The sequence below is a fragment of the Onychostoma macrolepis genome, chromosome 06, assembly GCF_012432095.1.
Source record: "Onychostoma macrolepis isolate SWU-2019 chromosome 06, ASM1243209v1, whole genome shotgun sequence".
Taxonomy (NCBI): Eukaryota; Metazoa; Chordata; class Actinopteri; order Cypriniformes; family Cyprinidae; genus Onychostoma; species Onychostoma macrolepis.
The window spans coordinates 24,861,464-24,880,079 of NC_081160.1; the positions used below are offsets into that span (position 1 = coordinate 24,861,464).

The window sequence follows — 18,616 nt, forward strand, 5'->3', positions numbered from 1 at the left end:
ATGTCTATAAATGCTGATCCCAACGAATAGCACAGCTGAGTACACTTAGATGATCCTAAGTTTATCTTACAGTTTTTCTCGATTGCTAACACACTATAACTGATTCATTTGGCCCAATTTTCCAAACCATTCATACAGTTCTTGAAACAAGACAGGTTTCTCAAAACTTTTAACACCTTTTTACAGTTTTTGCCCGTTGCTTGAACACTATAGACCCATGCTTAGACTAAATTAACACAACTTGAAGCTTTTGTTACCATACCTCAAACACATGTACCCATACCTTAAACAAAAGCGCTGCTTTGCACTCTAGTTGCAATTCTGCAACACATTTACTCCTTTATGCAACACACTTGGTCCTGCATACTACACTCTATTTCATACATAAGACACTTTGTTCAAAAATGAAATCTCAGGGTGCCATTTAGAAAACACATGTATCCAAAATACAAAACACATCGGGCAATTGCAACCACTCAAATACACACCTGAAGGCACTTACTTGCAAAACTGAACACCAATCAGCCAGCTACAAAAAGCCCCCAGTTTAGCCATTTCAAGAACTTTGCAAGCATGGATGGAGGGAGAGAAAGAGGCAGAGGTAGAGCAAGAGCAAGAGGAAGAGGAAGAGGAGGACGAGGAGGAGGACAAGGTCAAGGTCAAGGTCAAGGTCGAAGAGCCCATGCACGGACCCCTATTTCTGATGATATAAGAGCAACTTTGGTGGACCATGTCATCAACCATGGCCTGACTATGAGGGAAGCTGGGCAGAGAGTCCACCCACATCTAAGCCGCTTCACAGTGGCATCTGTAATAAGAACATTCCGACTAGAAAACCAGTATGTCTTCACCTCTCTACCTTCTACTCTACTCAGATGGTATTTACAGCACTGTACTACAGTATATCACATTACCACATCACGTGTACAGGGTATTGCAGGGTGCTAATGCTCCTTTTGCAGCCAAAGTGGTAGTTTTTGTGAAACATACCATGATTACTTACAGTATATTGAGATGTTTCAGTACAGTGGATGATACAGTATATACAGTAAAGTACTGTAAGAAAAGACAATTTGTGGTTGCATTTCTCTAGCATGACTAGAAGACCTTCTGGGGGAGGACGCCAACGCCTGTTCACACAACAGCAGGAACTTGCCGTTGTGGACCCAGTGAGGGCAGACAATGCCATCCGTCTCCACCAGCTACGACAGAAAATACTTGCAGACAGCCAAGTGTTCAACAACATAAACCATGTGAGCATCAGCACCATCAGACGCATCTTGGGAAAACACAACATCACCATGAAGCAGCTCTACAGGGTCCCATTTGAGAGGAACAGCGTCAGGGTCAAAGGACTTCGAGCTGAATATGTACGGGTAAGTGTAACTGTCCTTTACATTTACAATACAGTATTGGTGAAATCCAGTAGCAGCTGAATATGTACCATATCAGTACCGCATGGATCCATTCGGAGAGCTACACAGGTACCTATGTGATGGGGTGAGGGTTCTGTATGTGTAGCACTGGAGTACAGTAATATGTTTTTTTTTTTGTTACAGAGAATCTTGGCCATGGATGGAGCTGCACAGCCTCATGAATTCATTTTCATTGATGAAGCTGGATTTGACCTGATCAAAACAAGACGACGGGGTCGTAATGTAATTCGCCAAAGGGCAATTGTGCACGTCCCGGGGCAGCGCAGGGGAAATATCACATTGTGTGCCGCCATAAGCCTTCGGGGGCTTCTACATCATCATGCAAAACTAGGTCCATACAATAGCCAACATATACTCACATTTCTAGATGCTGTCCATAATATAGTTGTACAGAACAGACCAGATCAGCCCAGGTTTGTGGTGGTATGGGATAATATCAGTTTCCATCGGGCTGCTCTGGTCCAGACCTGGTTCACCAACCACAATCAGTTTGAAGTGGTATACTTGCCCCCTTACTCACCATTTTTAAACCCTATAGAGGAATTATTTTCGGCTTGGAGATGGCGTGTATATGACCGCCAACCACATGCCCGCATGCCTCTTCTGCAGGCAATGGATCAGGCCTGCGGCGACATTCAGGTGACAGCAATCCATGGATGGTTTCGACATGCTAGGGGATATTTTCCCCGGTGCCTAGCGGGAGAAGACATTGCTTGTGATGTCGATGAGGTCCTGTGGCCAGACCCCAACAGACGGCGGGATCCATGAGCCCACGTATGCAATTGCCATGATTTTCTGTGTTTACAGTATAGTGTTTTTTCTATTATTATTATTATTTATTTATTTTTTTTGCTTTATCTGAATTCATGTTACTGCAATGTACAATATTGAGTATTTTGCTTTTTTGGTGGTTTGAAAATGTGCCTCCTGAAAATATGCCTTCTGAATAAACAGTGAAAATCAAAGACTGCAGTGTTTTATATAAAGTAAACTAGTGTGTTCCCCCTGATCTGAAAGTGTATGCATATGATGCAAGTATGTGTCAATTTGTCATCAGAGTTACATTTTGAGAAAGGAATGTTAGGTTTTGATAGCAGAGTTTAGGTTTTGATAGTAGAGTTTCAATTTGACACAGATGTGAATGGTATATTTCCCAGTGTTGTGTCATGTTTACTTGTGTGTAGAGTTTTGGCACAATGAGCGAAGTTTTGCAAAATGTGTTCAAGCAACGGGCAAAAACTGTAATACCTTTTCCACCTGCTTTCACACATGCTCAAAACAATGTTTTCTGCAAAACTCTACACTATAACAGCATCATTTTGCAAAGGTTTAACCATGTTATCATTTAGAAAACAAAAAAACACAATAGAACTACCTCAAGAATCACAAAATGAACACAAATAGCACACATTTATCCGTGTTTGAACATTCAGTAGCAAAACTGATGAAACGGCAGTCAGAATCTGCACAGGTGGTTATGTGTTTTGGAAAATGAATCCTGGTAGTGGGAGACAAAGAGGAATAGGATGAGAAAAGAAAAATTAAGGGGATGAGGTCAAAGGTCATTTGTTCCTGATATAAAGCACTATAGTTATAGAGCATGTTCTTGTGCATGGAATGATCATAAGGAATGCTGCCTGCAGGCTCATCTACTTACATATTACAATTACAGTACATAGTAGCAGTACTTCAGATGAGAGAACTTTCACTATTTATTGTACTGTAAATACTGTAGCACACACCCTCAAACTCGTAACTGCCCACATGCCATCAGTTATTTAGTTTGGCTCCATAACCTGAGCTGGTTCATTCAGAAAAATGGAGAATGAATTGATTTGTAGCCAATACTTTTTACATGTATTTGTGCAGAACTGAGAGTCGACTGTCTAGGGGAGGCAGAAAAAGTCTTTTCTCAGAAGACTAAGAAACTGTTATAGTATAACAAATAAGGATATTACCAATACTGTAATGCAACTTGGCAGAGGATGCTGTATTTATTTATTTATTGCTGTACAGAAACTGACAGGATATTCCAATGTGTGTTTACTGTATATTCAGTTGTTTGGTCTTTGAACTTTTCTCTTCTAGTGCCTTTCATCTATGTAAGATAACTTTACAGTAGTGTAATGAAAGTAAACTTTTCTTAAAGTTTATTGGTGAATTTTACTGTATCTGCACAACTCTATTTATGCTGCATACTGTAACAGACATTGACTTGCAAGATGTTTCCTGTTTCCCAAAAGGAGGTTTTTGTGACAGTGTTTGGAATTGATCTCACTAGTGTTCTCTAGTCAGGAAAATAGACTGTGCATTTGACAGCTTTGTGTGTCATCTGAGGCCAAAGATTAGATTCTGACAAAAGAGAATATGTTTTTGACTAAAATGTTTGACTTTGACCTGGAAGTTTGAAGTTTGCACAAGTTGGTGTGTAGTTTTGAGATTGTGTTTATAGTTGTGGGAAAATGGTGAATTGTTTAATGAATTGTGTGTTAGCAATCGAGAAAAACTGTAAGAAGTACTAAAGAATCATTTTTAGTATATTAAGTACAAAAGTAGTTAAAATAGAGCACTTTAAGTACATTATGGAAGTGCACTTGTTTTTCACCTGGGCTGTAGTGAATGGGTGCCGCCAGAATGAGAGTTTAAAGAGCTGATACAAATGTCACAATAATCGGACTCGACTCCAGTCCATCAGTTACTGTCTTGTAAAGTGAAAAGCTGTGTTTGTAAGAAACAAATCCATCATTAAAACTTTTTAACTTTAAACTGTCTCTTCAGGCCAAAATATGAATCTGTATGCTTAAAAATTCTCTCTTTAGTTTAAAAGTCCATCGCTGATCCATCAATTTCTCCACATCTGTTCTGAAGAAGAAACAAACTCATCTAAATCTTGGATAGCCTGAGGGTGACTAAATTATCAGCAAATTTTCTTTTTTTGGTGAACTGTTCCTTTAATGGAATATGGTGACTAAAAACAACAGTATGACTTTGCTGTGATATGACCCCTTTAAAACTTGAAAATTCGTTCTGTCATCATACTGACAGAAATGTCTGCTGACCTTTGGGTTTGACGAGTTGCAACGCAACCAGCACTTCACTTGCCTCATATTGCTTGTGCAGCTCAATTAACATGCCTGGCTATGAAATATGCATCAACTCGTTTCATCTATAATTAATAACAGTACATATTCACATGATCTTCCATGCATATCTACTTTTCTGCGTATGTACTGTGAGGTTGCTGACGTACACAAACTTTACGCCAATGATCTGCCAGCAATTAGCAGATAACTTTTGATGAAAAGTGTGCACCAAAGGCTTTGATGAACTGAATTTGTTCGACAAATTGATTATGCAACAGTTGTGTTCCCTGTGCATTTGAATGTCTCATTGCTCATTTTATAGTTTCCTCTTCATTTTTCTAATTCGGCCTGAGAACTACATATTTCAAAAACCTGTTCTTATCAAAGACTCTGGCAAGTAGTTAGGGATAGATAGAAAAAGTGGTTAATGAATTGTACTCAGTTGAATTTAATTTGTTTACATTTTGCTGCAAAGCCTATAATAGGTTGCAACCTAATAGGCTCTTTAATGGCAGGGTCCATTGTGACAACTTACCCCATACAAAGTGACAGCATGACCCCATATTGGTCAAGGTGTTTTCTGTAAACTCTATATTTTTCCTGAGCAATAGCAGTGGAAAAGTTCAAAACCCTAGAAAATATGTTTTTGACTAAAATGTTTGACTTTGACCTGGAAGTTTGAAGTTTGCACAAGTTGGTGTGTAGTTTTGAGATTGTGTTTATAGTTGTGGGAAAATGGTGAATTGTTTAATGAATTGTGTGTTAGCAATCGAGAAAAACTGTAAGAAGTACTAAAGAATCATTTTTAGTATATTAAGTACAAAAGTAGTTAAAATAGAGCACTTTAAGTACATTATGGAAGTGCACTTGTTTTTCACCTGGGCTGTAGTGAATGGGTGCCGCCAGAATGAGAGTTTAAAGAGCTGATACAAATGTCACAATAATCGGACTCGACTCCAGTCCATCAGTTACTGTCTTGTAAAGTGAAAAGCTGTGTTTGTAAGAAACAAATCCATCATTAAAACTTTTTAACTTTAAACTGTCTCTTCAGGCCAAAATATGAATCTGTATGCTTAAAAATTCTCTCTTTAGTTTAAAAGTCCATCGCTGATCCATCAATTTCTCCACATCTGTTCTGAAGAAGAAACAAACTCATCTAAATCTTGGATAGCCTGAGGGTGACTAAATTATCAGCAAATTTTCTTTTTTTGGTGAACTGTTCCTTTAATGGAATATGGTGACTAAAAACAACAGTATGACTTTGCTGTGATATGACCCCTTTAAAACTTGAAAATTCGTTCTGTCATCATACTGACAGAAATGTCTGCTGACCTTTGGGTTTGACGAGTTGCAACGCAACCAGCACTTCACTTGCCTCATATTGCTTGTGCAGCTCAATTAACATGCCTGGCTATGAAATATGCATCAACTCGTTTCATCTATAATTAATAACAGTACATATTCACATGATCTTCCATGCATATCTACTTTTCTGCGTATGTACTGTGAGGTTGCTGACGTACACAAACTTTACGCCAATGATCTGCCAGCAATTAGCAGATAACTTTTGATGAAAAGTGTGCACCAAAGGCTTTGATGAACTGAATTTGTTCGACAAATTGATTATGCAACAGTTGTGTTCCCTGTGCATTTGAATGTCTCATTGCTCATTTTATAGTTTCCTCTTCATTTTTCTAATTCGGCCTGAGAACTACATATTTCAAAAACCTGTTCTTATCAAAGACTCTGGCAAGTAGTTAGGGATAGATAGAAAAAAAGTGGTTAATGAATTGTACTCAGTTGAATTTAATTTGTTTACATTTTGCTGCAAAGCCTATAATAGGTTGCAACCTAATAGGCTCTTTAATGGCAGGGTCCATTGTGACAACTTACCCCATACAAAGTGACAGCATGACCCCATATTGGTCAAGGTGTTTTCTGTAAACTCTATATTTTTCCTGAGCAATAGCAGTGGAAAAGTTCAAAACCCTAGAAAATATGTGCTTATAAAGAAATTGAGCTACACTGAGAAATATTATATATCACCAAATAAACTTGCCTTGAAATCCCCTAAGATGTTTTAGAATTGTTTTTGTAACATGAAATTGTAATAGCAAATATTAATATATGTGATTAATTGGTTTAATAATAATCACATTTTGCATTTAACTGTATTACCGTATTGTCCCGAATATAAGACGACCCTGATTATAAGACGACCCCCCTTTTTCCAGATGTACCGTTTGGAAAAAGGCTTTTTGAAATCTAAATCTTTTTTTTTTTTTTTTTTTTATTATTATTTTCAAATTGCATATTTTTCCTATTTTAATTTTTGTTTTGAAAGTATGGTAAATACTGGTAAAATGTACTAACAATGACATTGAAAAATATACACCTTTTGATATACCATTGAAATAACAGGTAGCCCATCTGAATTATATGACATTTAGTCTATCCATCTCATAGTCTACCAAAATTTTATCACAGTAGAAGTGAAATCTTATTGTAGTCTTCAAATCTGGGTACTGTCTTATGTTTTAAAATCACTTACAGAGGAAGTTTGTTCCCATCAGGCTAACATGACAGTCACGACTCTGCCGCTGTAAGCTTTTCTTTTTCTTTTGTTTTCACTCGCGATCTTTACAGCACACATTACATTACATATTTCATGGCACACTCGTTTTATGCGTTTTTGGCGCCACCTGTTGTTGTGGGTGTATTACTGACATGTCAAAGTCTAGACCCCGAATATAAGACGACTGCGTTTTTTCATATGTATTTTCAAGAAAAAAACATCGTCTTATATTCGGGTCAATACGGTACATTGTTAATTCTTAATTCTTACAATGTTAAAATGGACAGTTGTAGTAATAATTATTATAATGTATAATAATATTTATACAATATAAACAAAAATACCTAACCAGATTTGTTGTAATATGCTGATTTGGTACTCAAGAAATATTTCCCATCTTATTATTATTATCGCTATTTTTGTGGAAACCGTAATACTTTTATTTTCAGGATTCCTTGAAGAAAGTTCAAAAGAACAGCATTTTTTAAAATAAATTGTATAAAAGTAACTTTTGATCAGTTTATTGCTGAATAAAAGTATTAAATACTTTTATTAAAAAGTAATAAAAGTATTTATTTTTAAAGTATCTTACTGATTTAATATATATATACAGTGAGGAAAATAAGTATTTGAACACCCTGCTATTTTGCAAGTTCTCCCACTTAGAAATCATGGAGGGTCTGAAATTGTCATCGTAGGTGCATGTCCACTGTGAGAGACATAATCTAAAAAAAAATCCAGAAATCACAATGTATGATTTTTAACTATTTATTTGTATGATACAGCTGCAAATAAGTATTTGAACACCTGAGAAAATCAATGTTAATATTTGGTACAGTAGCCTTTGTTTGCAATTACAGAGGTCAAACGTTTCCTGTAGTTTTCACCAGGTTTGCACACACTGCAGGAGGGATTTTGGCCCACTCCTCCACACAGATCTTCTCTAGATCAGTCAGGTTTCTGGCCTGTCGCTGAGAAACACGGAGTTTGAGCTCCTCCAAAGATTCTCTATTGGGTTTAGGTCTGGAGACTGGCTAGGCCACGCCAGAACCTTGATATGCTTCTTACAGAGCCACTCCTTGGTTATCCTGGCTGTGTGCTTGGTCATTGTCATGTTGGAAGACCCAGCCTCGACCCATCTTCAATGCTCTAACTGAGGGAAGGAGGTTGTTCCCCAAAATCTCGCAATACATGGCCCCGGTCATCCTCTCCTTAATACAGTGCAGTCGCCCTGTCCCATGTGCAGAAAAACACCCCAAAGCATGATGCTACCACCCCATGCTTCACAGTAGGGATGGTGTTCTTGGGATGGTACTCATCATTCTTCTTCCTCCAAACACGTTTAGTGGAATTATGACCAAAAGTTCTATTTTGGTCTCATCTGCCCACATGACTTTCTCCCATGACTCCTCTGGATCATCCAAATGGTCATTGGCAAACTTAAGTCGGGCCTGGACATGTGCTGGTTTAAGCAGGGGAACCTTCCGTGCCATGCATGATTTCAAACCATGACGTCTTAGTGTATTACCAACAGTAACCTTGGAAGCGGTGGTCCCAGCTCTTTTCAGGTCATTGACCAGCTCCTCCCGTGTAGTTCTGGGCTGATTTCTCACCTTTCTTAGGATCATTGAGACCCCACGAGGTGAGATCTTGCATGGAGTCCCAGTCCGAGGGAGATTGACAGTCATGTTTAGCTTCTTCCATTTTCTAATGATTGCTCCAACAGTGGACCTTTTTCACCAAGCTGCTTGGCAATTTCCCGTAGCCCTTTCCAGCCTTGTGGAGGTGTACAATTTTGTCTCTAGTGTCTTTGGACAGCTCTTTGGTCTTGGCCATGTTAGTAGTTGGATTCTTACTGATTGTATGGGGTGGACAGGTGTCTTTATGCAGCTAACGACCTCAAACAGGTGCATCTAATTTAGGATAATAAATGGAGTGGAGGTGGACATTTTAAAGGCAGACTAACAGGTCTTTGAGGGTCAGAATTCTAGCTGATAGACAGGTGTTCAAATACTTATTTGCAGCTGTATCATACAAATAAATAGTTAAAAATCATACATTGTGATTTCTGGATTTTTTTTAGATTATGTCTCTCACAGTGGACATGCACCTACGATGACAATTTCAGACCCCTCCATGATTTCTAAGTGGGATAACTTGCAAAATAGCAGGGTGTTCAAATACTTATTTTCCTCACTGTATATATATATATAGAGAGAGAGAGAGAGAGAGAGAGAGTAGTATAATGATATAGTAAAATGATCAAATAAAATAAATATAAATGCAAAATATAAAATAAAATATATTTGATTATATTTATATACTGCTACCTTTCAGTGGCCTATAATGGACACAGATGCTGTTTCCTGGATGCACAAAACAAAAATGATAAAGGTAAAAGTGTTTATTTGTTCTACAGAATTTCCTTGTAACCTTCTTTCCCCTCTTTCTTGCTGCCGCTATTCCAATATAATTAAATACTAAGACAAAAGTGACACTGACAGTGTGTCTCTCTCCTTCTTTTCTGTCTTATTCTTTCTATGGCTGTCTCCATTTGCGCTGTGTTTATAAAATCTCTTCAGTAGAGTTTTTGTGCCCCGGGCTCGTTTTTTTTTTTTTTTTTTGCTCAAAGCTGATATATTGCAGAGTTGTGCGCAATACACCTGAGATAAGCATTGGAGACAGCTGCACTTTTCTGTTTCTTCTTGACAGAGGTAGTCATAGAAACCCTTTACTCTTACTTGAGGACTGCTAGCAGCTGTGAAAACTCTACGTGAATCTTCATTATTAACGCAATTTGATTTACCATCATTGTAGATACTCTGTGTACCCCACAATTCAGCTCACAAAAGTGCATTCATTCCTTTGATTAGGGTGGGTGTGATGACTTAACGTCGCTCTTAGGCATTCATACGCTACCTCAAGGCCGTTGTTGGTGGTGCTTAGTTTATTGTTTATCACCCATGAATCAGCTTTATTGTGCAGAGCTCATTTCGCACCACTTTATTGTGCTCTGTTGTCAATAAATTTGGATTGCTATCCATGTTTACAGGACTTATGCTCGTCATTGCTGTGGGATTTGTTTGTTAATATACATGCATCTATTATTTTGTCAGTTTGTCAACAGAGTGGAGGCTTCCAGAATGCATTTGGGATGAAAAGAATACACTAACAGTGCTATTTTTAGTGAATCCAGTCATTGCTTTGTGTGTGACAAAGAGAGGGAGAGAAAAAGAGCAGGCAGTGATATATGGTCTTTCCAAGCGTTGTGCAAAGATGAAGGCAAAGGTCAAACTTAAGCCTAAAATTACAATTATGCAAAAATGTTTTAGCTGGCATCTTACAAAAGGTCAATCTGCCTCCAAATATTTCAATGAGAGGGTAGTATTAGTTTAAATTGCCTTTTAAATGTAAGACAGTGTGCTTTAAAAAAGCCTTTCAGTTTCACAAACATTGGGCTTACTGAAGCAGTACCATTCTTTTTCTTTTTTTTATACTAATGTTTTTTTTTATTTTATTTTTATGTAATGTTCTCAACAATCTGCTGCATTTATATGTAATGTCATATACTGCACTCTGAGACAAGCAAACAAATGAGACGCAGCAAAACAAATAACAGACAGCAAGACTCAACATGTTTGAAATGAATCAGTTTGTATTCTTGCTATTGTGCATATGCAGCATAATAGATAGTTGGCTAAATACATGAACAGATGCTGGGAAATCTGTTTGCCCAATAACTGTTAACAGAGTTAGCATGCTAAGTTTGCTAGTCAATAATGTATTGTTTTTGAATGATCTTCATTAGAGGGATTTTTCAGCCAATATTAACATATATGTGTTCAATTTGATTAAATAATCAGCATATTTTGCTTTTAATTCTATTGCATTTGTAAACTAATCGAAAGTTCTAATAAGTTTTATTGCAGATAACCCTGATTTTAACATTTGCCATCATCTTTTAATATATTTATTTTCAGACTATTTTTATCAATATACTAAAATATTTTATAAATTGTTCCTGAGAGTGAAAAGAAAATCAAAGTAAAGTGAAGTAAATAAACTGTACGAATCAAGCTCGAAATATGAAAGGTAACTTGTGGTATTAAAGATTAGATTAAAAAATAACAGGTTTGAATGTAAAACTCTTGTTATTTATTTATTTATTTATTTTTTCTTTCTTAATGGAATTGTTCACTAAAAATAAAAATTCCATCATCATTTGCATACCCAAATGTTTCCAAATCTTTATGAATTCCTTTTTCCTGAGGAACATCAACAAGGTATTTTAAGAAAAGGCTAAGCGTTTTTTGTTCTTTTTGTCCATGCAATGGAAGTCAGTGGTCACCATAACTGTTTGGTTAGTAACATTCTTCCAAATATTTTATTTTGTGTTTTCTGCAGAAGAAAGGCATGCAGGTTAGGAACAACATGAGGGCGAGTAAATGATAACATGAATTTTCATTTTTGGGTTAACTGTGTCTTTGAAGGTTGATGACAACATGCAGCTTACTGGTGCCTTCATGCTGTTCATTGGCCTTGACTCCTTCAGTCGAGCACAAACGCATCGACTTGCACAGTGTTCTCATCATCCATGCTGATTTAGTATATTTCTATTAAATGATAGAATGTAACAAATAAAATCTGAAAAATAATTCATTGTTGGATAACTTTATAAAACCTATTGTTTAGAGGACTTTTATTTCTTAAAGTCTCATCAATTATAGGATTAATTTATTGAGCAAGGAGAACATTAAAACAAAATTTACAAATGCCACTTAGCTTTTTGCACCATGAATGATGATATCTAGTATTATTTTTTCATAGATATTTTGCACTGTAAGTAGATTCTATATGTGAAGTTTACAGCCTGAGTCACAGTTTAACCTAGAAGACCTACAGTACCGATGAATGATCCGGGCAGAGCAAATGGTTAATTCCATTACTTATACTCCATGTCTGCGCTTCCACAGATGTACACACACACACACACACACACAAAACACTCATCTTCCAAGGACCCTGATTTGGTTTCTGTGCTTATCACCATGGCAACCTAGTTTTGACGCTGAATATGTTGGATGGCCAACAAAATTCTTTAGAAAATCACATTGCTGTATCAACTGATTTCAAATTTTTGCAGAAAACATATATTTGCTTTATTGTGAGTTTGTGCCGAGGAGAACCAGTGAACCGTCACTGCTTGGAATCAAAATGCCAGCTAACTCTCAACACTAACTGGAAGTGACAAATCACAAGACCAAAATATATTACATTCAAACACAGCTCATGCAGAATATGTTGTGTTAACGTTAAAGAACTAGTGGTCTTATGATCAGATTTGAGGGAGTGGTGTGTAAAGGTAGCACTGTATGAACATTATTAAACATTTACAGTCTGCAGAGAGACCAGTTACATTTCACAGACAGGACAGAAGTGCTTGAAATGAAAATTCAGCGCACACACTCTCTCTCAATGTTCCTCATACGTTGCTTTCACTCAGTCAATAAGCAAGTCCTCCATTCATTATTTCCCCCGATGCAGCTCATGTGCACTTAAGATGCAATTCAGCGAGCCTTTCTGATTGGCTTTCTCCGCAACCAAATAGCCATGCCTGAAAATGCATCAATAAAGTTATATTATCAGAAAACATATCTGATGCAATTTCTGAACTCATAATATGTATTATTAGCATCCAAAGCTGTTTAAATAATGGTAAAACTTAACACCGTCATAAGAGTCGATATGTATCAAAACGTTTATGTAAAGTTAACGTAGGGCTGGATGATAAAATTATATAATTGTTCTCCATAAAGTGATAACAAAAGTTCTCATCTGAACTGCACCATGGACCGTTTATCAGCTCGCCTCAAAGTTCAAACTGCAGCGCAGCGCGAGCTTCACTGGAGCAGACACGTTTACTCGCTGATGAAAAAAATGTGGGATATTTATATTGAATTTTATTTCATTATTAACGTAGACAATGTATTAAATGTAAAGGAGTAATGGAATATAATTACAGTATTTTTTGTGATTAAGCTAATAGCGTTTGTGCATTTATAGCTATACTGTAAATGTAGCTATAATGTAAATGTTTTTCATACAAACACTTAGAAGACATATAGTTACATTTTACCATGGTATTGAGGTGCTACATGTGTATGCTACTATGGAAGGCCATGGTTAATATAAAAAAAATAAATAAATAAAATAAATAAATTGTATAATATTTCACCATATAGAAGTGAGGTTGTTTACAGATGTAACTGTTTTTGATAATGGAAAAGAGTAAACATTTTAAAAAGAAAAGTGAAATGTTCTGACCACAAAGAGTAGTTTTTATTGTAATTATCGATATTGAATGATATGTAAAAAAAAATATTGTGCTAACGTTAACATTCAGGCTGTGAAAGATGTGTCTTCTGCTGTGATGGAGAATGTGCCACTCTTCATGGCACTGGACGTAACTGGGGCATCTGTGTTGTGGTAACCATGACAACGTGTGAGTTTGTCATCTACAGTGGCAAAGCTCTGAGGGGATTGAGCTCATGATGCGGAGTCTGTACCCCCCCCACACACACACACACTCACCCACACCCACACACACACACACACGTGCACATGCAACATACTATGGTTTAAGCCACAGTAAATGCATCTGATTTATATAGGGTGTTATTCAGGAAGCTTGCAGGTTCAAATCTCACCATAATGTGCACTTTAGTGACATTTTTGAAAGAAACTGTGTCACTTTGAATAAATACGTCTGCTAAATAACTACTGTGTATTTTTAGGTAAACAATAAACTTTCTGATGGTGTAAATATGCAAAATATTGCAGAGTGGCAATATGTATTATGAGTTTATTCTTTTCCAAAATATTCATTTATCAAACAGGCTACTATTCTACTCTACGACCTCCCACTTTGTTGCAGATGCTTCCCCCTCCCAAAAAATTTTTATTCACAAAACTGTGATAGAGACGATTTGTTCCCAGCATGCCGAGGCTTGTTAGCTGATATGTTTCGCTCTCTCCTCTGCACTCCATCATGATGCTTGTAGAAAGCCAGACTAGACAATCGTTGTCAAGGAAACCAATCATCTTTAAAGAACTCATAATGCAAATAGCATTTGAAATATGGGGTCAATGATGTTGAAGTTAGTTGAGACCCATTTCTAAAAATATTAGGAGAAAAAAACTGTTGCACAAAAATATATGTCGCAAAAATATACGTTGGTAAAAAATGCATCCCGGGCCCCCTCTCCCTCGCTGGGCCCTTGGAATCATCCTAACCAAAACCCCCCACTGATGAGGAATGTATGCTGTCAGACAACTGTTAGCCAATCATAGCAGTGGACGTTTACTTCCGAGTTTACAATCCACCAAGCTTATTCAAACAGTGTTCTGATGAGGGAGGTCAAAACAGTACAGAAAATAGCCTATAACTTCTAAATTATGTTTTTGGATTTAAAAATCTAGATAACATTATAAGCGGACCTCAGAGAACAGTACAAAATAATACAAAAGGCAGCTTATGACCCTTTTAAAACCAGTCTACAAACCAGCTATAACCAGGCTCAAAGACCATGCAGCTAAAACCAGCCAAACAGCTTAGGCTGGTTTTAACTTTTTTTCAGCAGAGACCATATTATAGATATTTTAACCCTACCCAATACCTAAACATAACTACTACAACAGCTACTTTAGTATCAATAAGCAGCAAATTAGGTGTTTACTGAGGGCAAACTCTTAGTTAATAGTGAATATGTGTTCCCCAATCTACCTAAAAAGCAAAGGTTTTGCTACTGAACATCAGTGTTCATGTGATCTTCAATAGGAAGTGTAATGAAAAGAATGAGACTGACTATTCATAATTTTATTGTACAAACTTGATTTGTGACCCTGGACGACAAAACCAGTCTTAAGTGTCAATTTTTCGAAATTCAGATACATCTGAAATTCATCTGAAAGCTGAATAAATAAGCTTTCCGTTGATGTATGGTTTGTTAGGATCGGACAATATTTGGCTGAGATACAACTATTTGAAAATCTGGAATCGGAGGATGCAAAAAAATCTAAATATTGAGAAAAACGCCTTTAAAGTTGTCCAAATGAAGTTCTTAGCAATGCATATTACTAATTTTTTATACATTTACGGTAAGAAATTTACAAAATATCTTCATGGAACATGATCTTTACTTAATATCCTAATGATTTTTGGCATAAAAGAAAAATTTATAATTTTGACCCATACAGTGTATTTTTGGCTATTGCTACAAATATACCCCAGCGACTTAAGACTGGTTTTGTGGTCCAGGGTCACATTTAGGGTTTACTTCCAGAAAAGTAAAGCCATAGCTGTTCATAGCAACCTCTCAGAACACCTTAGCAACCACCTAGTAATACCCTTACAAACATCTGCCTACCAACCACTCTGAACAACTGCATTGCTCAGCAACCACCTAGCTAAGCCTACATTTCTTCAAACTTTCAATCTCTATTCAGACTTACTATGTATGCAATCTACACAAAGCTATTAACCTTTAAACCTTCTCACAAACCTTCCTTCCATTCAAAGTTTGTCTTTGCTTGTCTAGTTAATAGCCGTTTCTCCAGGCTGACATCCACGTTTTTATGCTGTCACTGTGGTAAGTGACAATTCAAATGATTGAATTAAACAAATGTCATAATTAACAAAGTGGGGGAGAGAGAGGGCAAGAAAGAAAGAACGACAGAATATCTGGTAAAAAAAAAAAAAAACAGGCAATTAAAAGTCATTATTTTTATTAACCAGGGATAAGCTTTTTAAAAGAGTGGGTGGTGGTCTTTAAATATTAAACACAGCTTTAGTTTCTTTGTGAGTTTAATGACTGAATGTGTCTGTGTGTCTCTCTGTCTCTCTTATTCACACGCGAGCACACACACATACGCACACATGGCCGTCTGTGAGTATAGCGTCACTAATGAAACAACTTTGGTGCGCCACATCAGAGTCCACCCACGTTGTTGGTATATGGCACAGGTGGCCAGCCCTCAACACGCGTTACCAACCAGCTGACTCACAAACACTCTCTCACTAGCTCTCTGTCTGTCTCTGGCATAATCAATCATACCCAGAGGTAAAGCGTTATAAATATTTAGCAATCTACAATCTTTGAAGCTACCAAACTTGAGCATTCACCTGTCACAGACTTCTAGCAATTGTCACGAGGTACAACAATATGTGAAAAATGAAATGTGTCCTTGCTGAATAAAATTATTAAATGATTAATTTAATTAAAAAACAGTTCTTAAATATAAATTAATATTTTTATTTAGCAAGGAAGCATTGAATAATGAAGTAAAAGATATATTGCAGTTTCCACACAAAATATTAAGCACCACAACTGTTGTCAACATTGATAATAATAAGTAATGTTCAAAAGTCAGCATATCACAATGATATCTGAAGGATCATGTGACATACACGCGACACCCGTAACTAGAAAATAATAAGAATTATATATATATATATATATATATATATGTATATGTGTGCATCTCAAAAAATTTGAATATTGTGAAAAGTTTTTTTTTTTTTGTAACATTTCAAAAAGTGAAACTTTCATATATTCTAGATTTATTACATGTAAAGTAAAACATTTCTTATATATTTTTTGTTTTAATTTTGATGATTATAGCTTACAGCTCATGAAAGTCAAAAATCCAGTATCTCAAAATATTAGAATATTTACATTTGAGTTTCATTAAATGACCATCCCTACGGTATAAATTTTGGGTATCTCTTGTTCTTTGAAACCACAATAATGGGGAAGACTGTTGACTTGGCAATGGTCCAGAAGACAATCATTGACACCCTCCACAAAGAGGCTAAGTCACAGAAGGCCATTATTACTGAAAGGGGTGGCTGTTCACAGAGTGCTGTATCAAAGCATATTAAATGCAAAGTTGACTGGAAGGAAGAAATTGGGTAGGAAAAGGTGCACCAGCAACAGGGATGACCGCAAGCTTGAGGATACTGTCATGCAAAGCCGATTCAAACACTTGGGAGAGCTTCACAAGGAGTGGACTGAAGCTGGAACCAGTGCATCAAGAGTCAACACACTCAGAGGGCTTCAGGAAAAGGGCTACCAAGCCACTTCTGAAACAGAAACAATGTCAGAGGCATCTTACCTGGGCTAAGGAGAAAAAGAACTGGACTGTTGCTCAGTGGTCTAAAGTCCTCTTTTCAGATAAAAGTAAATTTTGCATTTCATTTGGAAATCAAGATCTGGGGTCTGGAGGAAGACTGGAGTGGCACAGAATCTAAGCTGCTTGAAATCCAGTGTGAAGTTTCCGAGGTCAGTGATGATTTGGGGTGCCATGACGTCTGCTGGTGTTAGTCCATTGTGCTTCCATCTACTGACAAGCTTTATGGAGATGCTGATTTCCTTTTCCAGCAGGACTTTAGCACCTGCCCATAGTGCCAAAACCACTTCCAAGTGGTTTGCTGACCATGACATTACTGTGGTTGATAGGCCAGCCAACATGCATGACCTGAACCCCATATGGAATCTATGGGATATTTTCAAGAGAAAGATGAGAAACAGTCAATCCAACAATGCAGACGAGCTGAAGGCTCAATAGTGCCTCAGCAGTGCCACAGGCTGATCGCTTCCATGCCACACCTCACTGATGCTGGAGTTTGTGCTAAAAGAGCCCCGACCAAGTATTGAGTGCATAAATTAACATATAAAGAACTTGAACTTTATTGTTTTGCAAATCCTTTTTTTTGATTGATCTTAGGAAATATTCTAATATTTTGAGATACTGGATTTTTGACTTTCTTGAGCTGTAAGCTCTAATCATCAAAATTAAAACAAAAAACTTTTGAAATGTTTTACTTTACGTGTAATGAATCTAGAATATATGAAAGTTTCACTTTTTGAAATAAGTTACAAAAAAAGAGAACTTTTTCACAATATTCAATTTTTTTTTAGATGCACCTGTATACACACACACACACACACACACACACACACACACTGTATGTATGTATATATATATATATATATATATATATATAATGGTTGTATGTTGTACAGTAACCTCCTTGAAACAACAAATGTCAGTGTTGTTACAGATTTAAATGACAAAATTGTGGGCTAACTTACTTTGATTCAACGGGATCAGATAATTCTCCAAAATAACAGTCATTAAGGCTCATTTACACAGACATTTGTCCTTCTCTGTTCTCTCTTTTCTAATGTAAGGATGAATCAAATATAACATCAACAATTTTCTTTTGAGGATCGTTTCAAGATTACATAATGCACCTTTGAACAGAGGCTGTGGTGTACATAAGGGAAGTTTTGTTTGGGAGTATATTACAGATTTAGATATAAAAGCTTGGATATAATCATCAGGTACATAATGTATAAAGCAAACAAAAAATGAATAACAATTGCATATTTGACTTTAAAGATAACGTCACAAAAACAGCACAGATATATCACACATATAATAAAAAGCGCTAAACATAT

The 18,616-nt window shown here is 36.6% G+C and overlaps 1 protein-coding gene across 1 annotated transcript; it reads left to right on the plus strand.

The window, feature by feature from the left end:
- The first annotated feature begins 1,265 nt into the window (after positions 1–1,265).
- On the plus strand, positions 1,266–2,219 carry LOC131541873 (uncharacterized). The gene is made up of 2 exons (XM_058777856.1): positions 1,266–1,376; positions 1,560–2,219. Exons 1-2 carry the CDS (start codon positions 1,302–1,304, stop codon positions 2,202–2,204), a joined length of 720 nt encoding a protein of 239 aa, XP_058633839.1. The 5' UTR covers positions 1,266–1,301; the 3' UTR covers positions 2,205–2,219.
- The last annotated feature ends 16,397 nt before the right edge of the window (positions 2,220–18,616 follow it).